The following is a 17482-nucleotide window of genomic DNA, read 5'->3' as shown; positions in this document are numbered from 1 at the left end:
CATGCCCCTTTTTAATAGGTCAAAAAACCCCAACTATGATCTCCTTTAATGTTGTTGAAATATCAAAATAAATTACTTTCTGTGATTATTGTAATTTATAATCAAATTAATTAGTTGAATACTCTTACCAACTGTAAGCCTCTCCCACAGTTACTGTTTGAGTTTATACACTCTTTTTATCCAAGAGAAGAATTTTATTTAAAATAACCGCAAATTTTTAAGGTTTTTTTTTTTTGTGAGGGCAACTGAGAATTTGACAAAAGTACTAGGTTTTGAATGCTACCCCTTTTTTCGGTATTTGCATATCTTTAAGTTGTTATGATTTTTTCGTACTTTTAGTTATTTCTTTCATTATCTACTTTAAATTTTGCCTAAATTCCTGGTGCAAATTTTTAATTGTGTGATTTTATTTTCAAATTAATTATTACCAAGCCTTTTGGGCTACTAGGTTTTTAATCATCCGGAAAATAAATACTCACAAGATAATTCTTCTAAGGAACATCTAAATACCAAAAATTATGCTCCAAAAGCTTTGTAGAATGTATTTCCAAATTTGATATGAATGACTTGGGTTATTCCTCATTTTGGATTGTTTGTCTGTGTTTAGGGGTTTAGCACAGGCTAAAATAACTCTTAAAATATATCTTAAAATACTGGTGTGTTCCTTCTATATACTATGTGCTTTCCACTAGAAGTACAGCCCTTTTAAAAATGACAGGTGATATAAACAAATTAACAGTATATTAAGTAAAAACTTCCATCTGTAGTAAAAATTTTAAAATGACACCTAATGCTAGCCTTGAATAAAGCTTGAAAGCCAGGGGAAACTCTTCATCCTCTTTCCTCTATTAGGTTTCTCTGTTGTTCTTGGGAACATAAACTAATGTTCAAACTAATGCTACCAGTAATAACAACCTTATGGACTGAACAGCTTGGGAACCTATCACAGTATTTCATGATACTTCCTTGGTCAATTTCACTTTTCCTTCAAGCAAGTGATTTAAAATTGAATTTAGGACTCTATGTACAGTATTGTTTAACTTTTTATACTATTTCATTGACACAAATACTGTTAAATAAATACTTGGAATAATTAAAAATAAATAAATAATAAAATTGAATTTAGGAATTGCATTTCTTGGGGATGCTGTATATCTTTTATCTTTATCCCCCATAGTCCCTACCACAATTCTCTAATGACAGTAAGAGCTCGCAATTGCTTATTGAATGAGTGAAATGACAGTTTTTCCCCATGAATAATTGAAATCTAGCTAGCAATCAATATATTTTAAAGTAATTGATTTATAATACTACTAAAGCAAGCTCTTAAATGTAAAGTGAAATCCTAAAGCAATGTATTTGTGTCTTATAAAAAATTGTAATAAATTGCGAGGAAAATGTGCATATTATTATTTTCTTGTAAATTTATTCTAACATAGTTTCAATAATGTGTTACTTAGGAAAATAATGATTGTGTTTGTTGCTTATGTATTTACATGTTTTCCAGTAAAATAGAGCTAATGGACTCATAATATATAAAAAAATATATATACAGTTTTGCAGAAGGGTCCTGGGGAAAACATACCATGATTATTTTTGATTTATTGATCATGTTAGTTTGTGGCAGACACCATCTGAATTTTCATGTTAGGATACCATTTTGTGAATGTGAAGACAAATATTTTTTCCAGTGGGCTGGTGACTTCATTTAGGCTCTCACTGCCTTTTCTGTTGTTTTGGGTACATCTGGAGACATTATCTCCCACAAAAGGGGCCTCCAGGCTGTTAAGCAATAACAACCTTTCTCACCCTGAAACAATGAAGTATCAAGTGATTTCAGCTTCAAACAAAAGATTTCCACTCCCTTTCAGAGGAGATTATATTCTGATTCCCCTCTCACCCTGGTGAGCCTGGCACTCAAGAGTATCTAGTTTAGTCCTTTCTTCCTTAATAGATGATCATAAAGGGGTCTTTGTCATACTCTCTCATTTGTTCCAGCAGGATGTATCTATTATTTTGGTTGGCTGCTTGACACATACAGCAGTTTCTTCAACAGCACCTTCGATCATGTTGTTCTCCCTTTGTCATAGAGCTTAAGCTTCATCTAAATAATTGCTTTTGTTCAGAAATCAAACCCCACAAAGCAAGTGTTTTTGACAGACACACTCTGAGAATGTTCTTTGCCCCATGTAAAATCAGCATCAATTCCTGATGAGATTCCCTTTCTGTCCCCATTAATTTCCAGGTCGTTTGGGTCCTGGGAACACTTATTTGTGGCTTCTTTAATGGCCACATTTTGTGCTTAATGGATTTGCTGTAATTTAGAGTAGTTTGGAAGTACCCTTTTTTGTTGTTTTGGCAGAAGGTGAGGGGGATTAATTATAAGAGTATTGAATGAAGTCAGGTGACTCTGAGATGCTGCAGTTAAGGAAGGGAAGTAATGAACATCATGTTTCTTATTTATCCACAGTTGCTGCAATAAGAATATTAAATGACAGCTCTTCTTTCCCTCCCTCCCTCTCTCCCTCCTTCCCTCCCTCCCTCCCTTCCTTCCTTCCTTCCTTCCTTCCTTCCTTCCTTCCTTCCTTCCTTCCCTCCTTCCATTCTTCCTCTTTTTCTCCCTCCCTACCTCCTAGCCTCCCTCTCTTTCTTTAATTTGGCAAAGTTACAGAGTAAGGTTTCATTCAAAACTTATTCTTTTATTCGAAAACTGGTAAATGCTTACTATAAAGAATATAGAAAGTAAAAAGGACTGCCGTTTTGTGTGTATGTCAGCTTCTCTTAGATAAGAAAGAATCATGTAGAGTCTAGTAAACTTCTGCATGAAGAAGTTCTGAGAATATTAAGGTGCCCTTTCAGACTCAACACAGTTCTAGTTATACCTTTGCAGAATTGATTCTTTGAAATTATTGTCTCTCAATTGTTTTGGAAGACATATGAGTGTAACTGTTAAGAGCCTGAACTCTAGATTCAAAATTCTTTGGTTGAAGTCCTGGTTCTCTGTAAACTAGCGAATCAACTTTTCTAGTCCTCAGTTTTCTCATATGTAAAATGGGGATAATGGCACCTACTCATAGATTTGTCGTGTTAGATGAATATGACAAATTAAATGTATTAGATGAGTTAACACACGTAAGGTGTTTAGAACAGGGCCTGGCAGTAAGTGCTCTATGAATGTTAGCTATTTTTAAAAATCATCTTAACCATAACCTTTGAATGCTACTATTTTTTAAACAAAATTTGAGGATTTAAAGAAATAATATAGACTTTCTCATTAAATGAATTCACAGTCTGTTAAGTGATAACATGGTTAAAAATAGTTCAGTTGCTTTACAAGGAGATAAATTTTGTGGAAAAATTAGACACCTAAACATGTATGCTTGCCTACTGGAACTTGTTAGGGCCACCTTATGGTCCTCATATGACACATGGACTCTAACTTCAATTTGAAGTGATTTACAGTAATGATACTCAAGGTGTGACCACCTGCTTCAGTGTCACCAAGGTACATTTTAAAAATGTGAACTCCAGGGCACTCTTCCCACCAACTGAGCCAGAATCACTGGGGTGGAAAGCCTGGGAATCTACATTTTTAACAAGATTCCCTGGTGATTCTTATGCACAATTGAGAACAGTTGCCACAGAACAGTGGCTCTCAAACTAGATGCTCATTAGTGTCACTTGGGGGGCATTTAAAAGATACAGATGCTTGGCTCCTGACTTAATTTTGAGAGTGTGGCACTGGGCATCAACGTTAGTGGGTGATTATAATGTGCAGGGTTTAAGAGCCATGGCATTAGAAGACGATTAGTGAAGGTGATTGTTGACATAGTTTATTATACCAGGATGTAAGCTGACTTGATATTTTCAAAAAGTCATTACAGTGGTTACTAGGGACTGGGGCGAAGGGGAGAATGTTATTGCTTAATGGCTATAGAGTTTCTGTTTGTGATGATGCAAATGTTGTGGAAATGGATGGTTGTAATGGTTGTACAACATTGTGAATGTGCTTAATGCCACTGATTTTACGTTTAAAAATGGTTAAAATGGTAAGCTTCATGTTATGTATATTTTACCACAATACTAAAAAAAAGCCATTACAATTCTCACATTTCTGAGCCTTAATTTTCTTTTCTTTCCACAGTGACAGTATATCATGCATGCCACTAATTCCAGGGGCCACTCCCCTGCTTTCCTGCAACCTCAGAATGGAAACAGCCATCGCTCATCTGGCTATGTTCCAGGGAAGGTTGTCCCACTGCGTCCCCCTCCTCCTCCAAAGAGCCAAGCTTCAGCCAAATTTACCTCTACCAGACCGGAAGCCCGGGCCACCTTTGCTTTCTCATCTGAGGAACAACAAGCCCAGAGAGAAAGCCGAAAGCAGAAGAGGCACAAAAATACTTTCATTTGCTTTGCTATTACTAGTTTTTCATTTTTTGTTGCACTTGCAGTCATTTTAGGAATATCCTCAAAATATGCTCCAGATGGTAAGTGCGTATGTGTGCATGTGTGCATACAGAACCCATTCTAGGAGAAGAAAGAAGGGAAGGAAATAGTAGAATAAATTCTGAAAAATCTTTTGTTATTTTAACTTGGCTCTAGCTTACTAATATATAATTAGATAATATGAGGTGTATCTTCTTATGAATGAGAGCAATTGTTAAAGGAATCCACTGGAAATGATAAAATTAAAGGATTGCTCTTCCTTTCCATTTTCCCACTTTGTCCCAGGGCTCAAGACTTTCTTGGAGCATTTCTTTTCAAAATAGTAATTTTAAGAGTCTTTTTTGAAATCCTGTGGTAGTGCAATTTCATCTTTTGTGATAGGTATGATTTTCAGACCGACACAAGTTTTTAGTAATAAAAATTACTAAATGCAGTGATAAAGTATATTTAATTGAAAAAAAAAGTGAAAGTGATAAGATTTGTGTTCTGCCATTTGAAACCAGTTGGGGAGACAGTTCCAAAAGAGAAGCTTCCAATATTTTTGAGGAACAAGGCATATCCTTAAAGAAAAACATCCATTAGTAGGTATAAGTTCTGATACACTTGTCTTCATAGTTAAACATCATTTAGGGAGATTTTAATTTCTTAAATGACCTTTGCTTTTCAAGTTGGTAATATAGCAGTACTTTGAATGATTTTGAAAAGTTTATTGTCAGTCAGCCTCAATATAATACCAGTGAAGAATGGCCTCATAATACCTATCCGTCTCTCTGAAAATCAAAGGGTTCAGCACTGTGGAAAAAGCAGACCAGGCCAATGGATTGGTACCATACTGGTCTGCATTTTTTTTTTATAGTCTGCAACAGATTTTTGTTGAATTAGTGCCTCCTTAAATGGGTATAATGTCTGAGAAGCATTTTACCAGTTATAAGACTTAGAAATATTAGTTTATTTAGTTTTAATGGGTGATTTAGGGATCTTATAGACTTTAAGGTTTTGGGAGGAGGTAATGTCAGTACTTCTAAGAAAATAGACCTAAAGTAAGAGAGATGTTCATTCAACATCTTTGTTGGCCAAGCCAGTAGAGCACGTAAAGAACTTGCAGCATTGCTTTCCATTGCACATAGCATTGACTTTCTTTCCCCTTTTCTCCAGATGAATAACCAAATTCACTGCTGTTGATTCATTCTTTCCAAGTAATCTGCAGTAAAGGGTTGCTAGATTATGGAAAATCAGAGCTGAAATCTGTGGCTTTAATTGATGTTTTCATATTCCAGCTAAGACATTGAATTGCTGATGTGGTTCCTTGAATCAACATCATTTAGTTTCACATTTTGGCAGTATAAGGGCAGAATATCAGTGGAAAGATCTGGTATGCTGAAATATTTCAGGATCAGCCTCACTGTGGTTATTGCTGTTACGTAACTTTTTTTTTTTTTTTTTTTTGGTATGCGGGCCTCTCACCGCTGTGGCCTCTCCTGTTGCGGAGCACAGGCTCCGGACGTGCAGGCTCAGCGGCCATGGCTCACGGGCCCAGCCGCTCCGCGGCATGTGGGATCTTCCCGGACCAGGGCACGAACCCGTGTCCCCTGCATCGGCAGGCAGACTCTCAACCACTGCGCCACCAGGGAAGCCCCTGTTACGTAACTTTGATAATGCATCCACTGCTCAACAAATGGGTAGCTGAGAAGGTGGGGCTAGCTAAGCTATTTTTTTGATGCTTTCTGCAGACTATATATTTTCTCATTAAGTGTACTTTACTGGAAAAAACAGACTGGAATTTTTGGTGATAAAAAATTTCTAATGAAGCTTGCTTTCCTGGGGAATAATTATAAACAATTAAGAGGAATTATGTAACTATTATAGTAGGCTCTAGATCTTTTGAGACTTAGATTCCTTCTGGATTTCCTTCTGTACCTGGGTACAGCGCTTGTTACCTGGGGCCTACATTTGATTATGATATCATGGAGCATTCCAGCTAAATGTTTTATGGGTAGAGAGGGAGGTAGAAGAAAAGCTCAAGAAATCCTCAGTATTAAGTCAGAATGAATTCAAGACGTTTTTTGTTTCTTCGATGGGAATAAAAGTTTAAGGTTTATTCTTAGTATAATAGTGATGATCATTGATTTATCAGAATTAAATATCAATGATTATGAAACTGCTAGGAGAAAAACTAATTCCATGAAATAATTGCCAGGGTCTTAACTAGTGGGACTAATTTTAACTGTAGTGGTTATTATCACCTCAAAGAGAAAGCGTGAGCCAACATGAATGCTTAGAAATAGATGCTTGCATTAGTGGTGTGCAAGTTCAAAATGAGGAATCACAATTTTCTTCCTATAAAAAATTATATCTTTGTGATGTACCCAGTGTCTCTACTTTTTCTCATATTATCCCCCAACATATACCTTCCACCTTCGTATGATTTGCAAGCATATCCTGTCCATTCTTATCTTTGCTTAGTTTAAATGTAGGCTGTATCTTGCTATTCTAAATGAGCAACCAAATGGACTTGGATAGTAAGGGATATTTGCATCACTAGTATTCTTATCTCCCCTTCATGCTCCTCTTATTTAAATACTATCCACCCTTTGGGGATCTATGTCTAGTGTCATCTGCTCCATTGAAGCTGCCTCAGTTACTCTAGCCCCACCCCTCCTTTCTCTGAGCTCTTTTGCATCTAAAGTAACTACCACATTTTTCAGTATTATTTCATACATGGTGGCTTTTTCTCCCAAGCTAGGTTATATGCTCTGAGGGCTGTGAGCTCATTCTAAATTTTATAAATTATATACTTTATAAATCTTACACTTTCTAGTCCAGAGTGGACAAATTGATCCTCAGTAACTACCTGGTCATTAGTTGGTCAAAATTGGTGTGATTTTTTCCCTCTCTTTTCTTCCAAATTATAGCAGAAACTAAATGTCTCATGCATTAAATAGCTGTGGCAATGCAAAATACTTTTATGTTTTCATCATCATCTATTCAAGAGGCAAATTCTTTTTTTTTAAACACTCCATTTATTCTTTATTTTATTTTTAAAAATTAATTCATTAATTTATTTTTGGCTGCGTTGGGTCTTTGTTGCTGCATGTGGGCTTTCTCTAGCTGTGGCGAGTCGGGGCCACTCTTTGTTGGGGTGCGCAGGCTTCTCGTTGCGGTGGCTTCTTTTGTTGTGGAGCACGGTCTCTAGGCGTGCGGGCTTCAGTAGTTGCAGCACACGAGCTTCAGTAGTTGTGGTGCATGGGCTCAGTAGTTGTGGCTCACAGGCTCTAGAGCGCAGGCTCAGTAGTTGTGGCACACGGGCTTAGTTGCTCCGTGGCATGTGGGATCTTCCTGGACCAGGGCTCAAACCCGTGTCCCCTACATTGGCAGGTGGATTCTTAACCACTGCGCCACCAGGGAAGTCCTTTTTTTTTTTTTTTAACATATCTTACACGTTACTAACATATTATGTACACTATACACATCTTTTTTTAAAAAATATTTATTTATTTATTTATTTCGGCTGCGCCAGGTCTTAGTTGCATGCGGACTTCTTAAGTTGCGGCACGCGTGTGGGATCTAGTTTCCCTACCAGGGATCGAACCCGGTCCCCCTGCATTGGGAGCACGAAGTGTTACCCACTATACCACCAGGGAAGTCCCTCAAGAGGAAAATTCTAATTCTAGTAAAGAAACGCTACAAGGAAAGTAAACCTCATTTCTTAAAGGGGAACTTCCATATCACTCAACTTGCTGAGTAATCTAGGGTTTGGCTTCTCTAATCTGCCGTTTCCTCGTCTCTGAAAATGAGAAGTCATGTCTTTGGCCATTTGCCTCTTACAGCTTTGTTGGGAAAGTGTACATGTCCGAAGATAGTGATGTTTATCAGCGGCTGCCTTTGGAATGAAAGAAGTGCTATTATCACCTACTTTATGATTCACTGTGCATAGGAAGGAACCTGGGAAGACCTAATATACATATTGGTTAGCAATTTCTATTTTTTATTTATCAGTATGTTGTGAACATAGTTTCTTTTCTATAACGGCTTTCTAGAGTGGGTCCAAGAACAATTCAGAGTTTTGCCTCTTACTGTTGATTTATTTCCAGAGTAGATAGTTCAGGCGAACTCTGTTTTCACCTTGTGGACTCTGACCCAAACGAGAGGATAGCGACTTGGTTTTGTGGTGAAACCTTTTTTATGCGTTGAGGAAGTAAAGGATTTGACACATCTCTGCTTGGTGGGATGGATGGGACTTCCATCCTTATGGAAGGAAATTAAAATATGTCAGCCCATTACTTGCAGGTTGCAATAAATGATGGTAGTACTTGGATTTGGCTAAAGGTATTTCTGCATATTGTTGATTAATGGGATATCGACGTATTGTTTTATAGAGAATTGCCCAGATCAAAACCCCCGTCTCAGGAACTGGGATCCAGGACAAGATTCTGCAAAACAAGTTGTTATCAAGGAGGGCGATATGTTACGCCTGACCTCAGATGCCACGGTGAACTCTATAATCATTAAGGATGGAGGTAAGTAGTGGTCCCTGTCTATGGGAACAGCAAGGTTGCTCTTTACTACAGGGCAACGTTTGATGTTCTTTAGTAGAAAACTATTCTTAGCTTTTAGGATGTGGTGTCACTCTAACCATGGAGACAGGAAAAGTTCCTAAGGTAGAACAGTAGAATTCAAGAGCTGGAAGGGCCTTAGAAATCACTCAAGTCAAGACCCTTGATTTATAGAAAAGGAAATAGTTCCAGAAGGTCATCTCTCATAGCTAAATCTTTGTTACAACTATGGACAGTGATGCGAGAGTTAATATGGGTTAACATATGTGAAAATGAGATTCAGATTTGTAGAGTCTTAGATATTTTTCTAGAAATGATGTATCTTTAAAGTGAATGGATTGAAATTCATACACATGGGCATCTTTAGGGTGTTGAGATATGAACTCTCCATTTCTTCCTTTAATATGTTTTGAAAACAGGTTCAATTTTCTAAGCAGACTTCTAGTAAATTCTTTTTCCCAACTTAACTGCGGAAGTGCTTTTTTTCCCCCTCTTAAGATGAAATTTATTTCTCTGTACCTCAGAAAGATGTTTCAGAAGTTGGCTTACTTAGTGTTATTCCCTGCAGGACTGCTTGTATTTGGGGACGATAAAGATGGATCCAGAAATATTACTTTGAGGACTCGTTATATCCTGATCAAGGATGGTGGGGCGCTTCATATTGGAGCAGAAAATTGCCGCTATAAATCCAAAGCGACAATTGCCTTGTATGGCAAGTCGGATGAAGGTGAAAGTATGCCAACATTTGGCAAAAAATTTATTGGTGTGGAAGCCGGCGGGACACTGGAATTACATGGGGCACAGAAGGCATCGTGGACGCTGTTGGTGAGAACTCTGAATTCCTCAGGCTTGACCTTTGGCTCCCATGCCTTTGAAAAGGACTTTTCCAGGGGCCTCAATGTGAGGGTCATTGACCAAGACACAGCCAAAATTTTGGAAATTGAGAGGTTTGATACCCACGAATACCACAATGAAAGTAGGCGACTTCAGAAATTCCTGAGAGACCAGGATCCAGGACGGATTGTTGCCATAGCTGTTGGAGATTCAGCAGTCAAAAGCCTCTTACAAGGAACCATACAAATGATCCAGGACCGGCTGGGAAGTAAGCTGATCCAAGGACTGGGCTACAGGTGGGCATACATATCTCTTTACTTTCCTTCCTGCTATGTATTAGCGTCTGTGTCTGTGTGAGAGGAGAGCGGGATGGAGAAAGAAACAAAACACTTCACAGTCTGACTTCAGGGGCCAGAATGGCCACTACCATTCGGAAGTCTCGTTGCCTCTTGCTTTGAACTGGAGGACAGAAGACTGTTTACAAAGTTCTTTTCTTGGCTTTGGTTTAGGAAGCACTTTGTGAACCTTAGCATTGGGCTTGTGAAAAATTAAGAACAGAAACGTACTGAAAGCAATCAGGCAGTTTAAGGAGATTGACTTCCTTCTTTTATTATCTTCTGAAGATCATATGAAACTCAGGCTAATTGAGGTGCCTTATGAGTTGAAAGGTTAGGGCCCAATTCCGTGCTAAGGTATAAAAGTTGTCTGAAAAGATTGAGGAGGGGTGGAACATGCACAATTTTCTTTTTCTTTTTCTTTCTTTCTTTCTTTTTTTTTTTTTTTTGAATCCTTTAATTTGAATCTGCTTGTTTGATTGGCACAGGCCTGTGGGGCCCTGGCACATGTGAGGAAGCACAAGTTGGAGGGCTACGAGGTTCATCCAGATAGTAGGATTCATTCCTACAATTTATTCTTGTGTTTTTGTGCCATAGTCTAGTTAATCATGATTTCCTAATGCAGTTCTGGGTTCTGGGGAAGCAGCTGGCTCAACATTTAATTAAAAAAAAAAAAGAAAAATAAGTTTTAATTCTGCTTACTGTTCACAATAAAGTCAGGGAATATCTGCAGTGAAAAGTAAGAGGACAGGCTTCCCTGGTGGCGCAGTGGTTGAGAGTCTGCCTGCCAATGCAGGGGATGCAGGTTCATGACCCGGTTCAGGAGGATCCCACATGCTGCGGAGCGGCTGGACCCGTGAGCCATGGCCGCTGGACCTGTGCGTCCGGAGCCTGTGCTCTGCAACGGGAGAGGCCACAACAGTGAGAGGCCCGCCTACAGCAAAAAAAAACAAAACAAAAAAAACGTAAGAGGACTTCAAAACTCCCATGTTGAAATGATCTAGTTATTATTTTTTCTTTGGTCAGTGTTGGAATGGAATATTAGCTATAGGAATTGTAGAGAAAGTTAAGAAGACAAAAATTAGTGAAGAAAAAGCATCTGTAATGTTCCTAAAATGCTTTTTACTCACCCAGGGAATATTTAGGGGATTCTAAGCGCTGGGTACCCATAGATGCTTAGATGAAAGGACACTGTCTCAGAGTCCTCTTTTAATCTGGTGCATAAACAGAGACCTAAGTAGAAGGGGATCATACAATGAGACACTTAGTGCAGCTACAGGGTATGATGGGAGTGCAAATAGAAGGAGCCTTGGGGAATCAGTAGAGGCTTCCCAAAGGTGAGAAGCCCAAGGGAAGTTTAGGAGTATACTGTGTAGGCTGTAGAGAAGGAGGGCTTAGAGGTGGTTTATTTTTTGGGGTGGTGGTGGTGGTGGTTTGTTTAATTAAATATTATACATATACAGAAAAGTGCTAAAAACAATAATATAGAGTTTAATGACTTATCACCATGTGATATTGGGGTAGCGACCACCCAGATCACGAAAGAGAACGTTGCCAGTGTCCTGGAAACCCCCATCCTATCCCATCCTGTTCACTGACCACTCCCTCTGTTCACCAAAGGTAAACCACTCCCCTGGATTTGTGGAGAACACTAAAGTTCAGGTTTGCCTGTCTTTTTTTTTTTTTTTTTGCGGTACACGGGCCTCTCACTGCTGGGGCCTCTCCCGTTGCGGAGCACAGGCTCCGGATGCACAGGCTCAGCGGCCATGGCTCACGGGACCAGCCACTCCGCGGCATGTGGGATCTTCCTGGACCGGGGCACGAACCTGTGTCCCCTAGCATTGGCAGGCGGACTCTCAACCACTGTGCCACCAGGGAAGCCCCAGTTTTGGCTGTCTTTGAACTTCATATAAATGGAAGCAGACAATATGTTATATTTTGTGTCTGGCTTCTTTGCTCAACCTCGTTATTGTGTCGTTTATGTTGGTGCATGCAGGGTGGCTTATTTTCATCGTTGTTTATTTTCTATTGTATGACTATAGCACAGTGTATTTACTGCTGGACATCTGGGTGGTTGTCCAGTTCAGACCTCTCATAAAATGTGTTTCTCTGAGTGTTCTTTTATCCATTTCTTCATGCTCATGTGCACATTTTCTATAATTTATAGACCTATGAATGGAAGTGTGGTCTGTTCAAAGTCAGACACCTACTTTGTTTCACTATCCAGTAATACCGGAGATTACAACTTTTGTTTCTTTTTGTCATTATTGTTCTAGGTTTTGTGTGTTCATTAGCTATGAATATTTTGTTTGACTATTTTTGGGTTCCTCTCCCTACTGTTTCTAAATTCCCTTTAGAATTTAGAAATATTGCTGCTGATTTGATGGAGGAATTAGAGTTGTGATCCTTTGCCAACATTCCATTGCATTGACATTATCTCCAGGGTACATAAACATGCCCCTTTGAAGATAATGTTCTGGCACGCTGAAATTTTCCTCAAGTGGAGGAGGGAAGTAGGAGTGTTTTGGAGATAATATCAATAGAATAGAACATTGTTTTATAGTTGCTGAGGCAGTTCTGGTAAATAAAGGAAGCCTCTGATATTCTTCCTCTTCCCTCTCACACAGGAGATAATAAATTGAGACATTCTTCATTTGATTCTTTCTGCTGTATCAAGGAATATAAATAGAGCTATAAAGCACAGTCAACCAAAGAGTAGCTAATCCACGCAGGGGTGGGTGTAGAATTTGTAAGGTTGTAGGCATGCTTTGATTAACTTTCATCTGTGAATATCCAGCCATCTGTCTAGCATAGATTACATTTGGCATTTTTTTTTTCTACAGTAGGAAGTTGACATTTTTCTTTTCATGTTTTAAACCAGGAGTCTTAAGGCAAATTTTCTGACTTTTTATCTTTGTTCTTTCTTTTTTTTTTTGATTGATTTTGCCACAAGCTTGAACAAAGTCCCTGGGATGTTTATCACAGTATCACAGAAATAAAATGGTGTTTTTCTTTTTAAAAAAATTTTTATTTATTTATTTATTTATTTATTTATTTATTTAGGGCTGTGTTGGTTCTATGTTTCTGTGCAAGGGCTTTCTCTAGTTGTGGCAAGCGGGGGTCACTGTTCATCGCGGTGCGCGGGCCTCTCACTATCGTGGCCTCTCTTGTTGCGGAGCACAGGCTCCAGACGCGCAGGCTCAGCTGCCATGGCTCACGGGCCTAGTTGCTCCGCGGCAGTGGGATCTTCCTGAACCAGGGCTCGAACCCGTGTCCCCTGCATTAGCAGGCAGATTCTCAACCACTGTGCCACCAGGGAAGCCCAAAATGGTGTTTTTCAAACATACTGCTTTCAACAGATAGATATAAAGCATCTAAAATTTTAAATCTATTGGATAGTGATTCTACAGTTTTAATTTAAGAATATTAAGAAACCAATAATACAGTGGTGCTCAGCCTTGTTTGCATACATGAGATCTTAAAAAAATCCCACGCCCAGGGCCCACCCTACATGATTTACCTCAGGATCTCTGAAGGCTAGGACACGCCCCCCTGCAATTTGTGCAGTTAAGGTTGATACCTACGGCTCTAACCTCTGACCTGTGGCTCAGAGGTTCTCAGTGTGGTTCCCAGACCAGAAGCATCAGCATCACTTGGGAACTTGTCATAAATGCAAATTCTATGGCCCCCACCTCAAACAGTCAGAAGGTGGGGCCCAGCAATCTGATTTAACAAGCCCTCCAGATGATTCTGATGCCTACAAAGTTTGAGAACCACTGCTCTAACTCAGTGGTTCTCCAGTGTGGCTGCATAATCGTGGCATCTGGGGAACTTTAAAAACAGACTAATGCCAGGCCCCACCTGTAGAGATGTTGTTTGGATCAGTGTGGGCTGGGTCTAAGCATGGATATATTCCTAAAGCTCCATGTGATTCTATTATGCAGCTAGATTTCAGAACATAGCAGAGAGGAGAGCGGAAAAGAGTGCAGGTAATAATCATTTAAAAAGAAATGGGTTTGTGCCCAGAAAGATATAGGAATGAAGTGGGTATGCATTGAGGAAGGAAGTGAGTGATTAATTGAAGTCATAGTCATCAGTGTTTCACCTGTTACAGAGCTGGACAAACAAGGATTTAAAATTCAGGTGCATTTTCTTCTGTGATGTCAGTTATTTCAGTCAAGTTTGGACTTGCAACCACATATGGAAAAAGAGGTGGAGGGGTTGACAAAAGTGAAAAAATGAATTAACAGCACCTGTCATAACATCTGTGTCGGGGCTTTGGGTCAGTACCATGACAAGTAATCAAATGCACCTGTTTATTTTCCTTCTAGGCAAGCTTGGGCTTTGGTTGGTGTCATTGATGGTGGAAGTACTTCTTGCAATGAATCTGTGAGAAACTATGAGAATCATAGTAGTGGAGGAAAGGCTCTTGCCCAAAGAGAATTTTATACTGTGGATGGTCAGAAGTTCTCTGTGACAGCTTATAGTGAATGGATTGAAGGTAGGCGAGTGCAGTTTATATTCTTGTAAGACATTGGTAAGTATTGTGACAGATTTTTTTTTTAAGTGTATTCAAATGACAGTCTGTTTAGATTTCTCAGCTGGTTAAAGATGAAACCTGTAGTTTCCCTACTGTACATAATCTTTTAGACTCAAGAGTTTTTTCTGGACTAGAAAATGATCTAGTTTAGGCACCCCCCAATTGGACTTTTGTTCTTCATTCTTGAGTCATATGGTGTAGTTAATGGATGTGCTTCCTGGATTTGGTACCAATTGAACAAATCTGGAGGTGATCAGGTGAGCTGTCTTTGGTTATGCTCTGTGACAGTGAAATGATCTTGTACTTTAGATTTTCTCGTTATATAGACGTGTCGGCAAATATTGCCTTTGAACACATGCTGTATAAACAAATTACTCATTTTCTTAGCAATTTTTCCTTGATAAACCAGCTACTACATTTATCTTATGGACAAATTGGAAAACACAGAAAAGTACAGTTAAAATTAATGTTTAACCCTATCATTCAGAGTTAATTAGCACTCTTCAATCTATGTTGCCTCCCCTAGTGTTCATTTTATTTTAACCTGCTTTCCTCTCCTTAAATAATGTATTGTAAAGTTACCTTAGGTCTTTACTTTTTCTTCAGCATATTTTAAAATTATAATCCATCTTTCAGAAGAACTATCATGTCTAGCACTGATGCTCTGATTTTTTCTCTTAAGGATGTTCACTGCAGAATTTCTGTACTTACCGACTTTGCTGCTCGATTTTTTTGGCTCCAGGTAGATAGGCAGCCTTCTGTCTGTGCTTACCCACCAGCTTTCTTTTCCAACCCAATATTATACCAAAATTAATGTGAAATGAGTCATTTAAAATTGCTTTCTTACATCTGTAATTAGCCAGAAAGGTTTAGTTTAGACTGACCTTATAACTCTGTTTTGAGCAGCATTGTAGCAAAGTATTTACTGAAATGGATTTCTGGAGACAGAATGCCTGGGTTCATATCCCAGCTCTTTTACTTACTATATGATGATGGGCATGTGACTTTAACTTCCTAACCCTCAGTTTCCTCATCTGAAAAATGGGGATAATAATGGAAACTACCACATAGAGCTGCTGTGAGTATCAAATGTGAAGAATATGAAGTTTTTTAGCACAGTGTATATAGTAAGCACTAAATAAAGGTTAGCTATTTTAACAATAATGCAAACATGACCTGGGTGTATTTTGTGTCCTTGTAATTAAAGAGAGAAAGTCTTTTGCTTTAAAACAGAGTTCCTGGTATGTAACAGGGACTTTCACATGTTCCATCTAAGCAGCCTTCTGAGTCTGAGGTGAGCAGATGGTTTCTATTACGGATAAGGAAGCTGGAATCAAGCCTCAGCTTTCTGCCTCCAAGACTACTGCTCTTTTGACCACGTCATGGTTGCCTCTGGCAAAAAGCATAGGTAGGTGAGGAGTATTTCTAAGCAGGAATTTGGACCTGCATGAAGAGTTTAGTGGAACTGCTTCCAGGAAGACTCCAGGCAGGGGATAACACTGACAAACCTTGAGTCAACATTTCCTTTGTGGGAAATTTTGCTTTCATTTCCACATTGCCAATGACTCCTCTCTTCTGGAAGAGGGTACATTCTAGCTATCTACTGTAGGATATTGTTTGTGTTCTATGTTCTCAGTGGCTCCTATTTTCTGGAAGAGGTAGAAATTCTCTCCAGGAAGCAAGGAGGATAAAACTTACATCCTTTCATACTTCCAATTCAGTAGTGCTAATAGGAGATATCTCAGGTAGGATTTTCTTCTACAGCCAGAAAAAAGTGAGGAATAATCGAACAATACAGATTTTTTCCATGTAACCTAGTTTTTTTTTTTTTTTTTTAAACAGAAACAAATTCTGATGGTCTTTTAAGCCAAAATTTATTTATCTTTTTTTTTTTTTTTTTTTTTTTTTTTGCGGTACGCGGGCCTCTCACTGTTGTGGCCTCTCCCGTTGAGGAGCACAGGCTCCGGACGCGCAGGCTCAGCGGCCATGGCTCACGGGCCTAGCCGCTCCGCGGCATGTGGGATCTTCCTGGACCGGGGCACGAACCCGTGTCCCCTGCATCGGCAGGCGGACTCTCAACCACTGTGCCACCAGGGAAGCCCTAGATATCTTTTTGTAAAAGCATTATTGAAATTTTATATGAAAAAATTAATGTTTCTTAGTTACTCTTTTTTTAGATAATTCTTTTTGGTAAAATATGAAATTTTGGGTAGTGATTGTCATTGCTACCATGAGGTTTTTGTTTACCTTTGCTTTTAACTTGCCTGTTTTGATTCTTGGGAAGGCAGAATGATATAGACTTTAGGAAATTGGACTCTGGAATTAAATTAGCATTCATTTGTGGGCTCTATCATTTTTCAGCTGTCAGTCAGATTCCTTGACCTTTGCTTTCTTTATTTTTAATGCATATAATAGTTCCTATATCTCAAAGTTGTTTTGATGAAAAGTTATTATGTATGTGAAATCCCACAACTGTTAGCTATCGTTATTGTTAGAGTTATTATTATTATTTAGACAAAATTCCATTATAGGCTTTAGTATTTATATGCAAGAAACATATAAAAAAAGAAAACACTTTACATTTATTAGGTTCTTTTTTTTTTCTTTTTTTCTTTTTTTTTTGGTGCTTTGTAGAAACAGGAAAACATGGTGGATCAGAGTCTAAAGGAGCAGAATTCAAGACTTGCTCAGGTTAGGGTTTATCAGGATATCCTCAAGACTGTAAGGATATTTGTGTTACTCTTTGTGTCTTGCCTAAATTTCCCTCTTTTTTA

At 38.7% G+C, this 17482-nt stretch overlaps 1 protein-coding gene across 1 annotated transcript in view; it reads left to right on the top strand.

Moving 5' to 3' along the window:
- Window positions 1–17482, top strand: part of CEMIP2 (cell migration inducing hyaluronidase 2) — an 81838-nt gene that overhangs the window by 12347 nt on the left and 52009 nt on the right. The window contains exons 2-5 of the mRNA XM_081237466.1: window positions 4145–4487; window positions 8823–8963; window positions 9568–10129; window positions 14500–14669. Of these exons, the coding sequence (XP_081093592.1) occupies window positions 4157–4487; window positions 8823–8963; window positions 9568–10129; window positions 14500–14669 (1204 nt within the window). The 5' untranslated portion in view covers window positions 4145–4156. The remainder of the gene's footprint in view (window positions 1–4144; window positions 4488–8822; window positions 8964–9567; window positions 10130–14499; window positions 14670–17482) is intronic.

Source organism: Mesoplodon bidens (genome assembly GCF_964165515.1).
Source record: "Mesoplodon bidens genome assembly, chromosome: 6".
Lineage (NCBI taxonomy): Eukaryota > Metazoa > Chordata > Mammalia > Artiodactyla > Ziphiidae > Mesoplodon > Mesoplodon bidens.
This window is presented reverse-complemented; position numbering and strand designations above follow the sequence as displayed.